The 14,893-nt window shown below is 53.6% G+C and overlaps 1 protein-coding gene across 1 annotated transcript in view; it reads left to right on the forward strand.

Annotated features, from left to right (window-relative positions):
• Positions 1–3,715: 3,715 nt before the first annotated feature.
• Positions 3,716–14,893, forward strand: part of PSD (pleckstrin and Sec7 domain containing) — a 35,390-nt gene continuing 24,212 nt past the window's right edge. Inside the window, exons 1-4 of the mRNA XM_066323938.1 lie at positions 3,716–4,583; positions 4,664–4,766; positions 5,416–5,884; positions 11,153–11,596. Coding sequence (XP_066180035.1) covers positions 3,816–4,583; positions 4,664–4,766; positions 5,416–5,884; positions 11,153–11,596 — 1,784 coding nt within the window. The 5' untranslated portion in view covers positions 3,716–3,815. The remainder of the gene's footprint in view (positions 4,584–4,663; positions 4,767–5,415; positions 5,885–11,152; positions 11,597–14,893) is intronic.

Genomic DNA, 14,893 nt, shown 5'->3' on the forward strand with positions numbered 1-14,893 from the left:
GAGATAAGTCCCTGGCACAGAGCCTGTGCTCTAAGGCAAGGACTTGCTGATGTTGTTTGGTAGCCTGGACCACACAGCAGATTTTGTCTTCTCAACCTCGTGGTTCTTAAGCAATGGTGGGGCACAGGGGAGGCCTGTACCCTTTGGCATAGGGCACAACACACAGGCCGTGCATGGTCATGCATGACACGTGCCAGTGGTCACATAGGAACTCGCATGCAGCTGAGCACGGACAGGCCGTTCATGTTGATGTGCACGCTGAAGAACGGAGAAACGCACGCCAGGACACGGGGACTGAGGTGTGGCATTGGAACAGGCACATCGGCATCCGCGGTGGCTCTGCCAGTGCTGCCAGCGCACAGGTTCGCACTGGCACAGGGGCTGTGACACCGGGACCCGAGCATGTGCAGGGTGCCACGCGGCCGGGGGACCGACCGAGCCGCCCACACGCGGGAACGCGGACCCCGGTGTGAATTCGGCCGCTCCTCGTGTGCCGGTGCCACCGAAAGGGGCGGGGCGCGGCGCGGCGGGGGTTTTCCATTGGCTGCCGTGGCTGTCAGCGGGGCGGAGTGACGGGCCCGGGCCGGGATTAGCGCGGCAGGGAGCGGCGGGTTGCGGCCGGCGGCATCGTGCTGCACGGTACCGTACCGGACTGTGCTGTACTGTACCGTACCGTACCATACCGTACTGTACCGCACCGTGCCGCGCTCGACAGGGCGGGCCGGGCCGGGCCGGGCCGGGCCGTGCCGGCAGCGGCGCGGAGGAGTGGCGCGTAGGATGCGGTGGCGGCGGCACTGCCGGTGAGACGCGGGGAGCGGAGCGGAGCGGGGCGGGGCGCGGCGGGGACCGGAGGCCGAAACGGGGTGTCGGGCGAGCGGGGAAAGTTGCAGCAGTTGTTGCAGGGACCCGGGCGGCTCTGAGCCCTCCTGGAGGCGGTGACCGGCGGGCGGCGGCACGGGGCTGCGGTGGCACCCGGCGGGGCCGAGATCCACTCCGGTGCGGCGGGACGGGCGCGGGGCCGATGCTCAGGCAGGGAGATCGCGGCGGGAGGCTCCGCCGGCCCCCCTGGCCGGGGGCGCTCCCTCCTCATCCGGATGGATGTCACATCCACTCAGGGCTGATCCCGCCAAGACGGGAGGTGCCGGGTGAGGGAAGCCGAGCAGGGGGGGCCGGGTAGTGAAGAGCATGTTCAGCCTCAGCTCCAAGGTGGGGACACGTCCGCTGCCTAGACACCACACCAGAAAGAGGTCACCGGTTTGCCTCAGGGCCTCCAGACATCCCACTTCGGTCATCACTTCATCCTCTCAGACTGCTCTGTGTCCTTCTGGAGGGCAGAATCATCTCCCAGGGGCCGTCCTGCCATAACCCTCTCAGGTAGCCCCAGAGCCACAGCCTGGTTTTCCCCGTTCCCTGCCATGGGTTCCATGTCCAGCACACAAATACGGCCCATCGTGTGAATTTAAGCCCAGCCCTGCACCTTTTGCCTCTCTCCCTTCTCTATCCCGTTCTTTGCCCAATCTCTTCTCATCCTCCCCCAGCTCCTACGCCTTGTCCCCACACTCCCGTGGCGTGGGTGTGTGCTTCCCCCGCAGCTTAAGCAGTTCCTGCTGCCTGCTGCTACTTTGCTCCGCATCACCCCATTCCGCCAGGCAAGTGCTTGCATGGGGAGCAGCCATCCCCTGTTGCACTGGGTATGGCTCAAAGCAATGCCCAAGAAGCATCCCTGGACATTCTTTTGGCCGCTAAGAAGAGACAGCCAGGAGGAGCAAGTTTCCTGTGAGATGTTTTATTGATAAAATTTAATCCCCCAATGATGAGCAGCCCCTGGCTATCACACTGCAGATCCTGAGTTTTTCTCTTTGAATGCATGCCCAGGGTTGCCCAGGCAGACACCCTGTGAGATTTTCTTTGCAGGACTTCTCCTGCCTTTAGGCAGAGGGACCAGCAAGTCTTTCTCCAGCCCACCAGTGCTTTACAGCCCAACCCATTCATCACAGTGATTTAAGGAGCATCCGTTTGATTCACAATTGAAATCAGCAAGCAGGAAGCTGCAACTCATTCCATCACTGGGTTTTCATCTCAGTTGCATTTTGCTTTTTACCTTTCATTAATAAAGAAAAGCTTATTCCACTGCATGCTGTAGTCATCCAGCTTTGGTGGGTCAAAGGCAGGCATGGCCTTTACTCTGTATTTGATAATTCTGTTTTAGTAATCAGGAGGACATTCTGCTTATCCCATTTATTCCAGTAAAAACTCACATGTTTTGAGATAGACTGTTTTTTGTAGATTTGTTATGTTACAGTGAAAGCAAACTAATCCTAGAGATAAGTTTTTTCCTTGGCATATGTGTCAGTCTGCATTGAGATAAAAAGAAGAATTAATTTGTAAGCCCCACATCTTTATTATTTAGCAGTTAACTTCAGCAAACCAGAATGTGAACACAACCATAACAGGAGAAAAATATTGTAAAAACAGTACATGATAAATTAATCAGGAGAATAAAATTTGCAGTGAGTCAATTAGAGATTGCAGTTGCTCAGCAGGACAGATTTTTTCAGCAGTCTGATAGTGCAGATAAATGGGCGCCTACCCACAGGTGTGGTTTGGGTTATTTCATTAATAGTTTTGTCTGTGCATCTCTGGAGCCTAAACACTTGAAAATTCAGCCCCACTTCTTTTAGGAATTTAGTCCTGTCTGGTTTGCACTTGGAAACAGGGAGAAGAAAATCATGCTTTCCTGTTTGCAGCTGGCATATGGTTTCTCACTTTCAAATGATCAAAGTGAGGGGCTCAGTATCTTAGCATCTGTCAGAAGGCACAAGCAGCCAAGGCAAAGTCTTCTCTGCATATTAGGAATTGGAAGAAGCTCAGGAAGGATAAGGACAAGTTTTAGCTCCACTGGGAGAAAGAAAAATGTCAGCAGCCCTGCCAGTGCGGTTGGTGGGGGCTCTGTGTCCTGCCTTTCCTGTAGCCACCCACCTGCTGCTGTGGGGTGGCTGGTCTCATCTCCAGGTAATATGGTCTCTGGGCAAAGACAGGCAGGCGAGTGAGCTATGTGCAGGACAGGCTTGCTCTGTTCCCCCAGGCTGGGATTGTCTGTTACCACTGCTTTTTCAATCTACTGGTGTTGACAGCTCTGTCTGCACCATCACTAGTGGCTGCGACATGTACTGCTGTGACACAGTTTAAACCCAGGCTGACCTCTAAACAGAGTGGCTCCTTGCCCTTGCTGCTCATATTAAACTCCTTGAGTAAGTATAATTGGAGGATGTCTCGGTGATACAGTAGATACTTTTTTTTCTCCCCTTACTTTAGTAGGCTGTAGGCTGTGGGTAGTAAATATATTCAGCCTAAAGCAGGATGAATGAAACCTGTTTTATAATGCATTCTTTCACAATGTCTGGGGTGCTGAACTGTGGGGAAAGTGCCTGAGCATCCTGGCATCCTGGGGAGAAAGCAAACACTCTGGGTACCTGGGGACCAAGTAAAGGGCTGCCAGCATCCCTGCAGTGGTGCTGGTGTGATGCCCTTGATGAACCTTGCCTCCTTCTTACAGCAAGGGGGGATTTGCTGGGGGTTGTCTCACCTAGAGCATATCTTTCTTCTGCCAGGAGGGCAGGGCACCTTTGACCTGTTGTCCTCATGGCCCTTCTTCTTCCCTTCCCTAACCAGCCCCTTGCCCTTGTTTCAGGGCTGCCTGAGGATGCATCGCCTCTTTCCTCAGACATCTCGGGGGTGCTGGGAACCTGCCTTGTTGTGCCTGTGCCGCCCTGCTGGGCTCCGGACCTGACACCTCTGTGCCCTCTTCTGGCACGATGGCCCAAGCAGGGGCACCTGTCTATTTCCACGCCGAGGAGGGCTGCGCTGCCTCCCCCCCGCCCTTTGCCCACAGGGTGAACCGGCGGCCCTGGCTGGCGGGGGGAAGCCCCGAGGTGGGGCGGTGCAGCCCCCCACCCTGCCTCAGCCCCAACCTCAACGCCGGCCGCCTCCACCTGCTGCGCAAGGGCCTGGCGCCCGACGCCCGCCGCTGCCCGCTCGGCCTCTACAGCAGCACGGGCTCCTTGGCCCGCCGGCCCGCTGAGGCAGCGCCCTTCGGCGGCGGGAGCTGTCCAGGCACGGGGCGGCTGACCGCCCCCTGCACCCCGCGGTGGGGCCGGCCCGGCCCAGCTGTCGCCTCTCTGGGCAGCCGCAGTCCGCCGGCCCCAGAGGGACGCAGCTCCGTGGTCACCTTCCGCTTCATTGAGAAGGCCAGCGTGCGGACGCTGGGTTGCCCGACAACCCCCCATCTCCGCTGGGAGAACGGCCCCTACAGCCTCAGCCGCAGTCTGGAGCTCGGTGGGGACGTGGGATCCCCCGCGCCCCAGCCTTTGCCTCAGGAGCGGCTCCTGCGCACGCTGAAGCTGGAGGCCTCCGCGTCTGACCCGCTCCTGGCCGGGGGCAGGACCCCAGCGGGGACATGTCCCTGTGGGAAGGAGCCCTGTGCCCTGGACACCAGCTGCCTCTGCCGATCCCTATCCAATGGGCTGCCAGAGGAGTTCCCCACCTTCACCAGGAGTCCCCTGAAGCCAGAGCCTCGACATCAGGTAGGTATCAGAGTCTCGCACACTGGACACGGGCTCTGCCCTGAGGGTGCATTGCCCACTCATTTCTCTCCTCTCTGCAGGGCAGCACCTGGCTGTATCCCCGGCAGAGCTCTGCCCATGCCCAGCGCATTGCCAAGGCCAAGTGGGAATTCTTCTATGGCTCCTCAGATACCCCAAAGGCAGGTAAGAAGTTGCAGGCCGATGCCATCGGGTTGGCCCACCCCTTCTTTTAGGTCTGTATTGTTGGCCGGACTCACACTGGGGCTGCCCATCCCTTGGGTCTTCTCAGTGCCCAACAAAGAACTGAGATTTCCCCAAGACTGATCAGCCTATGTCCTCCTGGGGTCAGATCGTGCGTGTACCAACCTCCCTGTGAAGTCCTCTGTGACCATGCAGGAGAGATGACAAAGAGCCCCTGGCTGCCTCTGCAGAAAATCTTTTGGGTTTAGATGGGGTCTCAGGACTGGCTGGAGATGCACTAGCTGGAAACCTGTCTCTGCTTCTCACACTCTTTCCTCCTTGTGCCACCTCTTCAGTTTTCCCCTGTATCCCTCAACATGGTAGAGTCGTGTTCCTGGAGGTGTTCAGGAAACAACTGGAATGGCACTTAGTGCTATGGTTTTGTTGACATGGTGGTACTTGGTCAAAAGTTGGACTTGACAGTCTTGGAGGTCTTTTTCAAGCTTATATGCTTCCATGACATGTGACCATATTCTCGGGTGGGGGTGTGGGGTGGGAGGGAGTGTGTGTGTGTGTGATGCTGCAGGAGCAGCTCCTCAGAGCTCCCCATTGCAGCTCCCTGTAGCTCTGAACACTTGGGCCTTCCCTGCAGGCTCCTCTGCCCCCGACTCCACTCCCCTGGCTGAACTCCCCCAGAAGTCTGTCTCCCCACTGCCGACCGAGCCACCAGCATTGGTACCTGAGCACAGCCTGAGCCATGTGGAGGTGGAGATAGAAGTGTCTCCTTTGAGCAGCCAAAAGTCTGGCTCCTGTGAAACTGGAATTATAAGGAGGACAGTGAAGTACTCTGAGACAGACCTGGACACTGTGCCACTGAGGTGCTATCGTGAAACCAATATCGATGATATCCTGGCCGAGAAGGAGGAGGTGGATTCAGCAATTGAAAGCCAGAAGGACAGTGAGAGCAACCCAAGTTTTGTGGGCACACCAGGCAGGAGGAACAGCACACCAGAGGAGCCACCCGCCCCAGGCAGCAGCTGCTCCAAGGATGGGCTGAAGGACAGGGATGTGGATGAGGACGATGAGGTGTTTGAGGCGATGAGGAAGGAAAACAGGGAAAGGTGAGGCTCCGTGTGCAAGGGCAGAAAGCTCTTCTCAGCTTCCTTATTGTACCCTGCATGGCAAAACAAGCTCTGCTGAAATGTCTGAGACGAAAATCCCAGTAGCAACGTGCAAGCTGTGCATGGGGGTGAAATGGGGTCCTGGGGCTGGGGGCAGGACTGGGAGAGGGTCCTCACTGCCCTATGGAAAGAGTAAGCCAGCACAGGGGATCCAGTGCTGGGCACTGGGCTGTGGGCCTCAGTTGCCTGAGGTGAGCCAGGTGTTGGGGTGGCCAGTGTCAGGACCCCAGAGCACAAGTTATGTCCTGGAGCTACTCTGGGCAGCCAGGTGCTGCTTGGCTGTCCTTCTCCCCACAGATGACTGTGCTTCATCAGCGAGAGCAGTTCCATTTTTCTCAGCCTCATTAGGTATTTGCCATGTTCGGAAAAGCTTAGAGGATACATTGGGATCAAAAAAGCATTTTGTTGCCTTCTGTGTCATTTTTCACATGTGTGACAAAACACCCTGTGCTGGGAGGCTGATGGAGTGGGTGGCACTAATATTACCATTCAATTGTGCACCCATGGGCTGGAAGTGTGCTCCCAGCTGCCCCGGGCCAAGCACTGACAATTAGCACATGTGAGATGACATTTTGGCTTGGCAGCATGAAACTCTGCCCATGGAGGTTCTGTTGGAGTGGTAGTTTGACCATGAGGAGTGATGGGCATCATCAGGTCCAGAGCACTGTGTAGGACAGCCACCTGGAGGGGGAAGGCACTGTGCAGGCATGTTCTGACATGTGTATTCTCAAGAGTCTTGAGTGAGGTGAGGAGGTTCAGCATCATCAGCAAACCCTCCACAGGAGTAACCACAGGTCTCATCTGGGAAGCACAAAACCAGGGTGATGCTGGGATGCCACGTGGCAGCATGAACTCACCTAGCTGTGCAGAAGGTAGGTGGGGAGCATTTAGGTGGAAGAAAAGAAAAGGGAGGTTTTGATGTCAGCAGAAGTTAAAAATAATGAAAAACATACATTAATAATACATTAATACAGTAGTGCCCCTGCACTGGGAAGGAAAAGAATGAAGGTGCTGAGCTAACAAGGAGGGAAGGCATGCATCTCAAGGGGAGCTGAACTCCTGTCGGTTTGTCCAGCCCTTGCATCTCCTTTGGAGGGGACAAATATGTGCCAGCCACCCTGTTCTCAAAAATGTGGGTTCTAGAGAAAAGCTGAAAATATGCCGTTTGTAATGTGGGGGTTTTTCTTCCAAATTAATGTTTGAGTAAGGTATAAATTTATTGTAAGTTCTTCAATTTGCTGTAACAATTTTTTTGCATAGTATTATTTTGTTTCCAAATATCTTTGAGGCCACTGTGAGTTGTATGAGCTGTAAGCCTAGACCTATTTTTGGTCCTTTGAGACACCATACTGTAGCTCCCCAGCCAGTGCTGAAAGCTTGGATGTGTAAACAACCACTGTTGCTCCTAAAAGATGGCACTCCCAGTGTAATTACCAAAGTGTATATGCAGGTGTCATGTCCATTTAGCATGGCTTCTTGGTAGACCAGTTGTTTTTTTCCCCTGCAGCCCCCTGAATATTTCCTTGGTAAGTGCAGACCCTGTAGACAGTGTCCTGAAAATCACAAGGCTCAAATTGCAAGCTTGTTCAGTCCCTGCATCACAGCCCTGGGTTTTTGCTTACACGTTGTTTTGAGCTCTGCAGCTGCAGTCCTTATCCCTGTTTAACAGTCACCAGTATTGATGTTTTCTTCTTCAAGCTTTCTGCTTTGCCTGCTCACAGGAGGGGTGAAGCTGGGGGGATGAAGAAGCCACCCTGGGTTCCTGGACATGACACCATTCTGCTGCTGCAGGAGCTGCTGAACCCCAGGCCTGTCCTGGTTGCTGGGAAGGACCAACCCCAAAAAAACCACTGAAGTGCCTTTGGATGCTGATTTTCAGCTTTTAGACATGTATGTCCCTTTGAAAATCTAGCTTAAGGGTTTAGTACCCTCTGCAAGGGGGACTTCGGGTTGGTACTACCTTGTTGTGCTTCATATTCTGGCCAAAGTTCAGAATCTTCTTTTGATTTACTCTCCCAAAATAAGAGAGGATACTAACAGAAGAGAAAAAAAACACCCCCAAAACAAACAAACAAACAAACAAACAAAAACCCACAAAAAAAACCAAACCACAACAACAACAAACCAAATAAAAACACCCAAATCAAACAAGACATGAAAAGCAATGGAAGAAATGTTGTCTTCTTCCAGCAAATCTCCTTTCTGAATATATTCAGAGTTATATCTACTGACTCTAATGACTAGTCTGAGCTTTTACTGTCTTTATTCCTATTAGTCCCAGAGAGCTGAGACCCGTCAGCGAGAGCAGGCTCAATTCCCTTCCTCCCTGAGCATCAGCAGACATGATTGCTAAGCTATAGAAAGAGACTCGTTTGGCCCTCAGCATGAGTGCCTTGGGGTGATAAGAGAGAAGAGGCTTTGCTAGGGAATGCCCTGCTCCCCTGAGAGCACAGGCGGCTGATGGGAGGCAGTGATGCCTTTTCTCCCTGCAAGCCTTGCCTAGAAAAGCCCTTAGATCTGCTGCTTGGGAAGCCTTTCCAGAGCCTTTGTGCTTGCTGCTTGTTGGCAAGGAAATAGCCACAGGGCAAGCCTTGTTGAGGATTAGAAAAATGGTGATGGTCTGAATCTCATCAATTGCTTAAGCATGTGCTTAACCTGTATCAAGCCTCTGATGTGTTGTCCCAGAGCCCAAAGTGGCCATAGAGCCACAGCTCGGGCTGATGCTCCTGGATGGAGCACCAGGCTTGGGCTGCAGAGAGGGTGCTCAGGGTGATGCTGGCAGGGGCCTGGCAATGAGCAGGGGAGGTGCCCGCAGCTCCTGTGGATGGGCAGGGGACAGAATGATGGCGTGGATGTGGCAGGGGAGTGTGGACAGTCAGGGGAGACTGCAGTGCCTGTGGTCAGTAGCTGTGCCTAAGCATGGGACAGACTGAGGACACTGAGCCCTAAGAGCAGGCTGCTGCCACACTGGAGGAATACTGCAAAGGAGCCTGGGAGGCTGCAAGGAGCTGCTGAGACAGGTCTGTACAAGAGCTTTGTTCAGAGAGGAATAAAGCTACAGGCTGGTGGACAGTGCTGAACAGTCTCACTTTCTCTGAGCTGAGCTGGGATCCTCACACAGCAGCTGCTATGCCTATGCAGGCTGGAGGAGCCTGGAGCTGGAGGAATGGGGCATGGCTGAGTCAGGGGTCTGGAGGGTCACAGGAGCATGTAGCAGAGAGTTAAAACCACTGAGGGCCAGAGGAGAGATTTTCCTGTCTTCTTCCCCACTGCCAGGGATGGCATGTCTCTGCAGCACCATGTCTCTGCAGGCAGCAAGAGTGGGGCGACCCCCTTCCCCTCCATCAGCCGTCAGATGCATCAGAAACCCAGTTGTTCAGATCCCATACCCAGAGCCTTGCCTGAGGCACTGTTGGCTCCCAGATCTGTTTCCCTTCCACGTCTGCCTGGAACTCTGCTAAGGAAGGCTCACTGCCTCTTCTGCACCAGCTTAAGGCTGGAAACCTTTGCGTTCCTGCTGCCTGTCACCCTTGCACAGATGCTCGATTACAGCTTCTGCATGTCCCTCTGTCCTCTGCTGCTCTCAGCTGGGAAACAAGATTCCAGGATTTGGAATTTTGATCACAAAAATGAGCCCACCTGGAAACAAGATTCCTTCCAAAATGCCCTGGCCAATCTGCTAGCATTGTCTTTCCTGGCACAGTTTTCACCCTCCTCATGGAATCAAGGTGCAAAATGGTCAGCAGCATTAGCTTGGTTTAGCAGCATGTGTCTGGGCAGGAAGAATGGAAAATTCACATTTGCATCTATAAAGCACATCTGGAGTTATTAAAGAGGTCTTTTCTGCCTTGTCCTCACCAAAAGCCACTTCAGAAATGGCTGCTCCTACAGGAATTGTAAGAGCATCACGTGGTGCTGCAGAGCCGAGGAAACACTGGTGGATGGGTGAGACCAGCCTGCACTCTGCCTTGTGTACCTGTGTCTGGCTTCACTGCACTCCCCTTGAAACCAGCTGGCACTCTAGGGGAGTCAAGCTGCCAGCTCTTGGCCTGCTGAAGTAATTGGGGTGAGATTTTTGAGTGGCATGTGAAGGCTAATGAGTGAAAATAATTTAGTGTGTGTTACAGCAACGCATCTTCTGAGCCCTCTGTAGGAAGCTGTTTGTTCATAACAAATGTTATGACAGGCTGGAGCAGTTCCTCTCCTTTAATCAGAGAAAAGAGTGGCATAACAAGTGCTTCTCTGCTGCTTCAATAAAATGATAGCAGCTTATGAGTAAAGTAGGCTTTTAGGGCTGTGTTTGCGCTTGTACTGCTGAAGCATTTCTGTTCTCTGGGTTGGAAACATCCATGTTGTCACATGCTTAGGTAGGTGGGCAGGCTGTACTTCACCTCATTTACAGGACAAAACACTCAGGGCTTCAGGGTTTAGAAACTTCTGTGTTGGGCTGGATCCAGACCAGCACTGGAGACAGGCTGGGCCTTTCTGTGGGGCTGATCCCTGACAAGATGATGAGCTAGGACCAGTCATGGCCTCTAGGGCATGGGTCAGCTCACATTCCCAAGCCCAGAGAGGGTGTGAGGCTCCCTCTGTGCTGTCTGGGGAAACCTGGAGCTTAATATCACTTTATGCTCAGTCACACATGTCTCCTGGGACTCAACATCACCTTGTGGAAACAGCCAGCAGACCTCGCAGGTGAGTGTTGGTCATGCTCGGAGCATAGTACTCAGTGACCACAGATGCAGTGTTCATTGAGGACAGTCATGCTGTCCTGAGCAGCTACAGGAGGAGTCTTCTTGGGGATAGAAGCTCTGAAGGCTCATGAAAAATTCAGCCACTTCAGATTTGATTGGAAATGGAGATGAACCACATCCTGCTTCTCGTACTTGAGCCCTTTATTGGATCTAAGCTCAAGTCAAGTGATTGGGAGCAGTAGCCATCTCATAAGCTTCTTATGAGGATGAGCCACTAAAGGAACAAAAGTCTGTGGCGCATTAAAGGAGAAGCATATGTCTGGAGGGAGGCCAGCCTAGTCCTGCTTCCCATGGTGTCTTGGGCAGGCGAGACATTTCCTTGGTGGTCTACAGATGTTCAGAAGAGATTTCTACCCTTCTCAGTTCCCTTATGAAGCAGTGTGTGGGCTTTTGTTTGGGAGTTTTGATTGCTTGCCCTTCAATGATTAGTTCTTCTCACTTTCTTTCCCTCTAGGATCGTGGACCGAGACACACAGGGTATGCTCAAGTCTCCAGTGCCCTTCCTTCTAGGGCACAGCCTCTCCAAGGATGGCATGGACTCTTTCAGCAAGCATTTTGAGAACATCATGGAGTCCCATCGAGCCAAAGGCACATCTTACACCAGCCTGGACTCCATTGACATCCTTTCTTCCCCAGCCCGTACCCATGGGACCTTTTTCACTTTTGACCTCCCAACCCTCACCCCAGAAATACAGGGAAAAATCCGAGACAGCGCCAAGGTGATTGAGGAGAACTTTGCTCCTCTGGCTCACTTAGAGCCAGACTCTGGGACCAGTTCAGCCACAGATGCCCCCTGGACAGAGAGGGAGGAGGAACGGGGGAGACGAAGGAGGGGTACTCGGCACAGCCCTTGCCACTCAGAGGACAGCTTTGGCACTCCCTTGGCCTCCAACACAAGGTGAGTGACCCAAGTTGCTTGCTATCCAGCTAGGCCATTAAGGCTTGATGTGGAGTCTGATGCTGTGAGGTCTGGTTTGCAGCCAGAGCCTAACTTGTGTTGCTGGGGAAGGATCAGGACTGTGTGTGCTAGATTTTCTAGGCAGTGGCTGATCAGGCCAGTGATCACCGTGGTGTTGTGGTAGGTGTATTGATGGGAACACAATTCCTTTTTCATCTTTGCTGGCTTTGTAGGTACTGGAGGACTGTGAAGTTTCCTTCAGCCAAGCAAGCAGGGGATGCCAGAGCTTCAATCCTGTGGTGGTTTTCATTGCAAGGCAGTCCAGAATCTATGATGGTATGGGGAGAGGCCAGTCGGAAGTTGACTACCAGTAGAAATTTGACGTTTCCCTGCTGGGGACTTTGTCTCTTGTCACCTGCACCACAGCCACTTGTTTCTTACAGACAGAAGTTCCACAGACTTGTGCCTGTTCTGTCTTCCTGAACCTCCTCAGCCTTGTTCATGTTGGAAGATGGAGGGCAGAGATGAGCGTCCTGAATCCCTCATCCACTTTCCAGGCTTTGGTATTTTCCACACCAAACCTGTCACTTCTGGTCACAGTCTGTGCCATCTTTGTAGGCTCAGCTTGGGATGGCCAGGTGGAGATCTATGCTCTGTGTCTTCTCTGGTGTCTGCAGTCAAGAGAGGGGGGTGGGATATTGCATCAGTTCTGTGGCCCTTGGGTCAGTCCAAGGGCTTTTTGGGGCAGAGGTGAGCTGGGTTAGGCCTTCCCTTTCTTTGGGACACTGAAGCCAGAAACGCGGTAGCACAGATGTCTGACAAGATTAGTGCAGTAAAAAACTGTGTCTGGGAGGCACATGGCAGTGAAGGGTGACAGTATCCAGCCATGATCAGTGCTTTCTGCAGGAAGAATTGGCTTCCTATTCCGTGTGCCAAGGCAAGAGACTGAGACACAGCACTCTGGAGAAACCAAAAGAACAGTATCTGACTAACTGTCCATGGGATGCCATTGTATCACAGCACAGCAATGCAGGGGCACAGTCAGGTGTGAGGGTGCAGAGACACAGCTGGCAGCAGGAGCAGCAATGAGGTGCTTTACAGAGATTATTCGTCACTGGTTTGTTGCCAGTGGAGCACAGAGCACACTGGCAGTGCCGAGGACACTGGCACTGTACTCGCCTCCTAGCTCAGATTTCAGAGCAGAGGTGCAACACAGGCTGTGGAGAAATGTTGTATATCCCCCAAGCTGCCCCAGATCTTTGCTGAGCCTCTTGTCATCTCCTCTTCCAGAAGGAGTACCTCTGCTTTGGTGACAGAGGAGCACAGGGGAAATGCAACTGCAGCCCCCACTGTGCTCCCTGGCTTGGGGACCCCAAGACCTCGGCTTCCCATGGCACCATGACTGCCAGTCTCACCTTCTGTTACACATGCATGCAGAGTCCCAGGCAACTACCTTTCCCTGCTTAGAAACTATTCTGTTGGTTATCAGTAGGTCCCTGCACAGCACTTCTTTTTGTCCAGTTCAGGCCCTGTTTCTTGCCCATGTCCTGGACTGTTCTCATCTGCCATGCTGCCCTGCAGCAGGTGAGCAGGTGCCCTGGCTCCAGTGGTGGCCTGAAGCAGAGACTGCAGGAAAGACAGTGACAAATGAGGTGTGGAGGAGCAGGGTCCTGTTGCAGGCCCCCAGCAGGGAGCAGTCCAGTTCTCTGCTCCCCAGTATGGAGTGAGTCTCCCCTCATAGTCCCACAGACAATAGTGGACAGAGAGGCAAGTGTGGTTGGAATCTGCCATCTGGTGCAGGAAAAAGGAGTGGAGATTGGGGCTGGAAGCAGGAACTAGGTTGGGAAGCAGGGAAGGCATGTGGCACCAGGGTCTGAGACAGCCCATCCTCTGCAGGATCAGTCCTCAGGAGGCAGGGGTTTCTGGCAAGAGAGAGGTCGAAGAAGTTTCCTCTTCCCCATCACTGGTGCTACCAACTTTCTAGACTCTCAGTGGAGTGGACCATGAAGCTGAAGATCCCCAAGTAGTTTGAGGAAGAAGTGGCTGGGCTGATTGCTCAAAGGTTTTCATGAACTGGAACCAGCAGATCCTGATGCCTGGCAGGGTTGATCTTATCGAGCAGAGCTTATCCTTTTAATTCTTCCACTAAGGGGTATTTAATGGAAATTGATGGGGAAAGGAGCTAAGGAACATCTGCAGTCACTCTGGTGCATCATCACCTGTGCCAGCAGGGCCAGAGCACAGCATTCACCACTGTCCACGGTCACAAGCAGTACAGAGTGACTGCCGCCACAGGTAGACTGGGGACCCCTGGCAGGGGGATTCTGTGGTGGAGACTATGCTTTACACTGTCTGGCAGTCTCAAGGTTGGCAGAGGTGGCCTCAGGCTGCAGGGTGTGATTGGTGATGAACACCAGTGGGTCTAGACCTGCATGTGCTACCTTGTGGCTGTCCTTGTGTCCCCAAAAGCTTTAGTACTAACTGTTGCAATAGTTGGGGTCAGCATCTGGGCTGGAGACAGCCTTGCAGCCTGTGACTTCCCACCTCCCTCAGTGGCAGGAATGGCCAATCAGTGATGCCTCTGCATTGCTGGGCTGATGTGGTGCCCCCCACAGCTAGTGGCCTTGGGTCATGCAGCCTTGTTGGTTGTTCCAAGGCTCTGGTGTACCTCAACACATAATAGTTAAGACCACGTTTTTATCTTGGCCTTTTTATCTTGTATGTGGGAAGTATGTCTAAGTGCAGACCTACAAAGGCCTCTCCTGGGCTGAATGCATCTACTCCAGCAGGCCTGGTTAAAAGGGACTGAGCAGAGACTGAAGTCCCTCCCTGTCGTGCCCACAGCAGTGACATCCCAGCATAAGCTCTGTTAGTAGGTGATCACCTGATTTGGGCAGGAGGTGAAAGTGTGTAGCTCCCTTGCCCTCAGTGGGCAGAGAGCTGCAGTTAAAGCAGGTTGTCCCTGTGGCTGTGACAGACCTCTGCAGAGCATGTGTGGAGGCAGAGCCCCCCAGGGCTAGAGAGTCCTTGTGGACCCAGGGAGGCCAGCCAGGGACAGATGCAGTGCAAAAGGTGGGCAGGAGCTGGGGCAGTGCAGATGCTGGCTAAATGGTGGGGCAGGAGCTGAGGCAGCCCTGATGACTGCAGAGAGATTGCTTCAGTGATGGCAGACAGACTTCTGCAACTGCAGGTCCAAACTGCGGGACTTGGCCAAGCTGCTGGGTGCAAGCAGGTGTCCAGAGGGACACCTGGCTTGCCCAGTCCTGTACAGGTAGGCACCGTGGGGCATCAGTCCCG

Source organism: Sylvia atricapilla, chromosome 8 (assembly GCF_009819655.1).
Source record: "Sylvia atricapilla isolate bSylAtr1 chromosome 8, bSylAtr1.pri, whole genome shotgun sequence".
NCBI lineage: Eukaryota > Metazoa > Chordata > Aves > Passeriformes > Sylviidae > Sylvia > Sylvia atricapilla.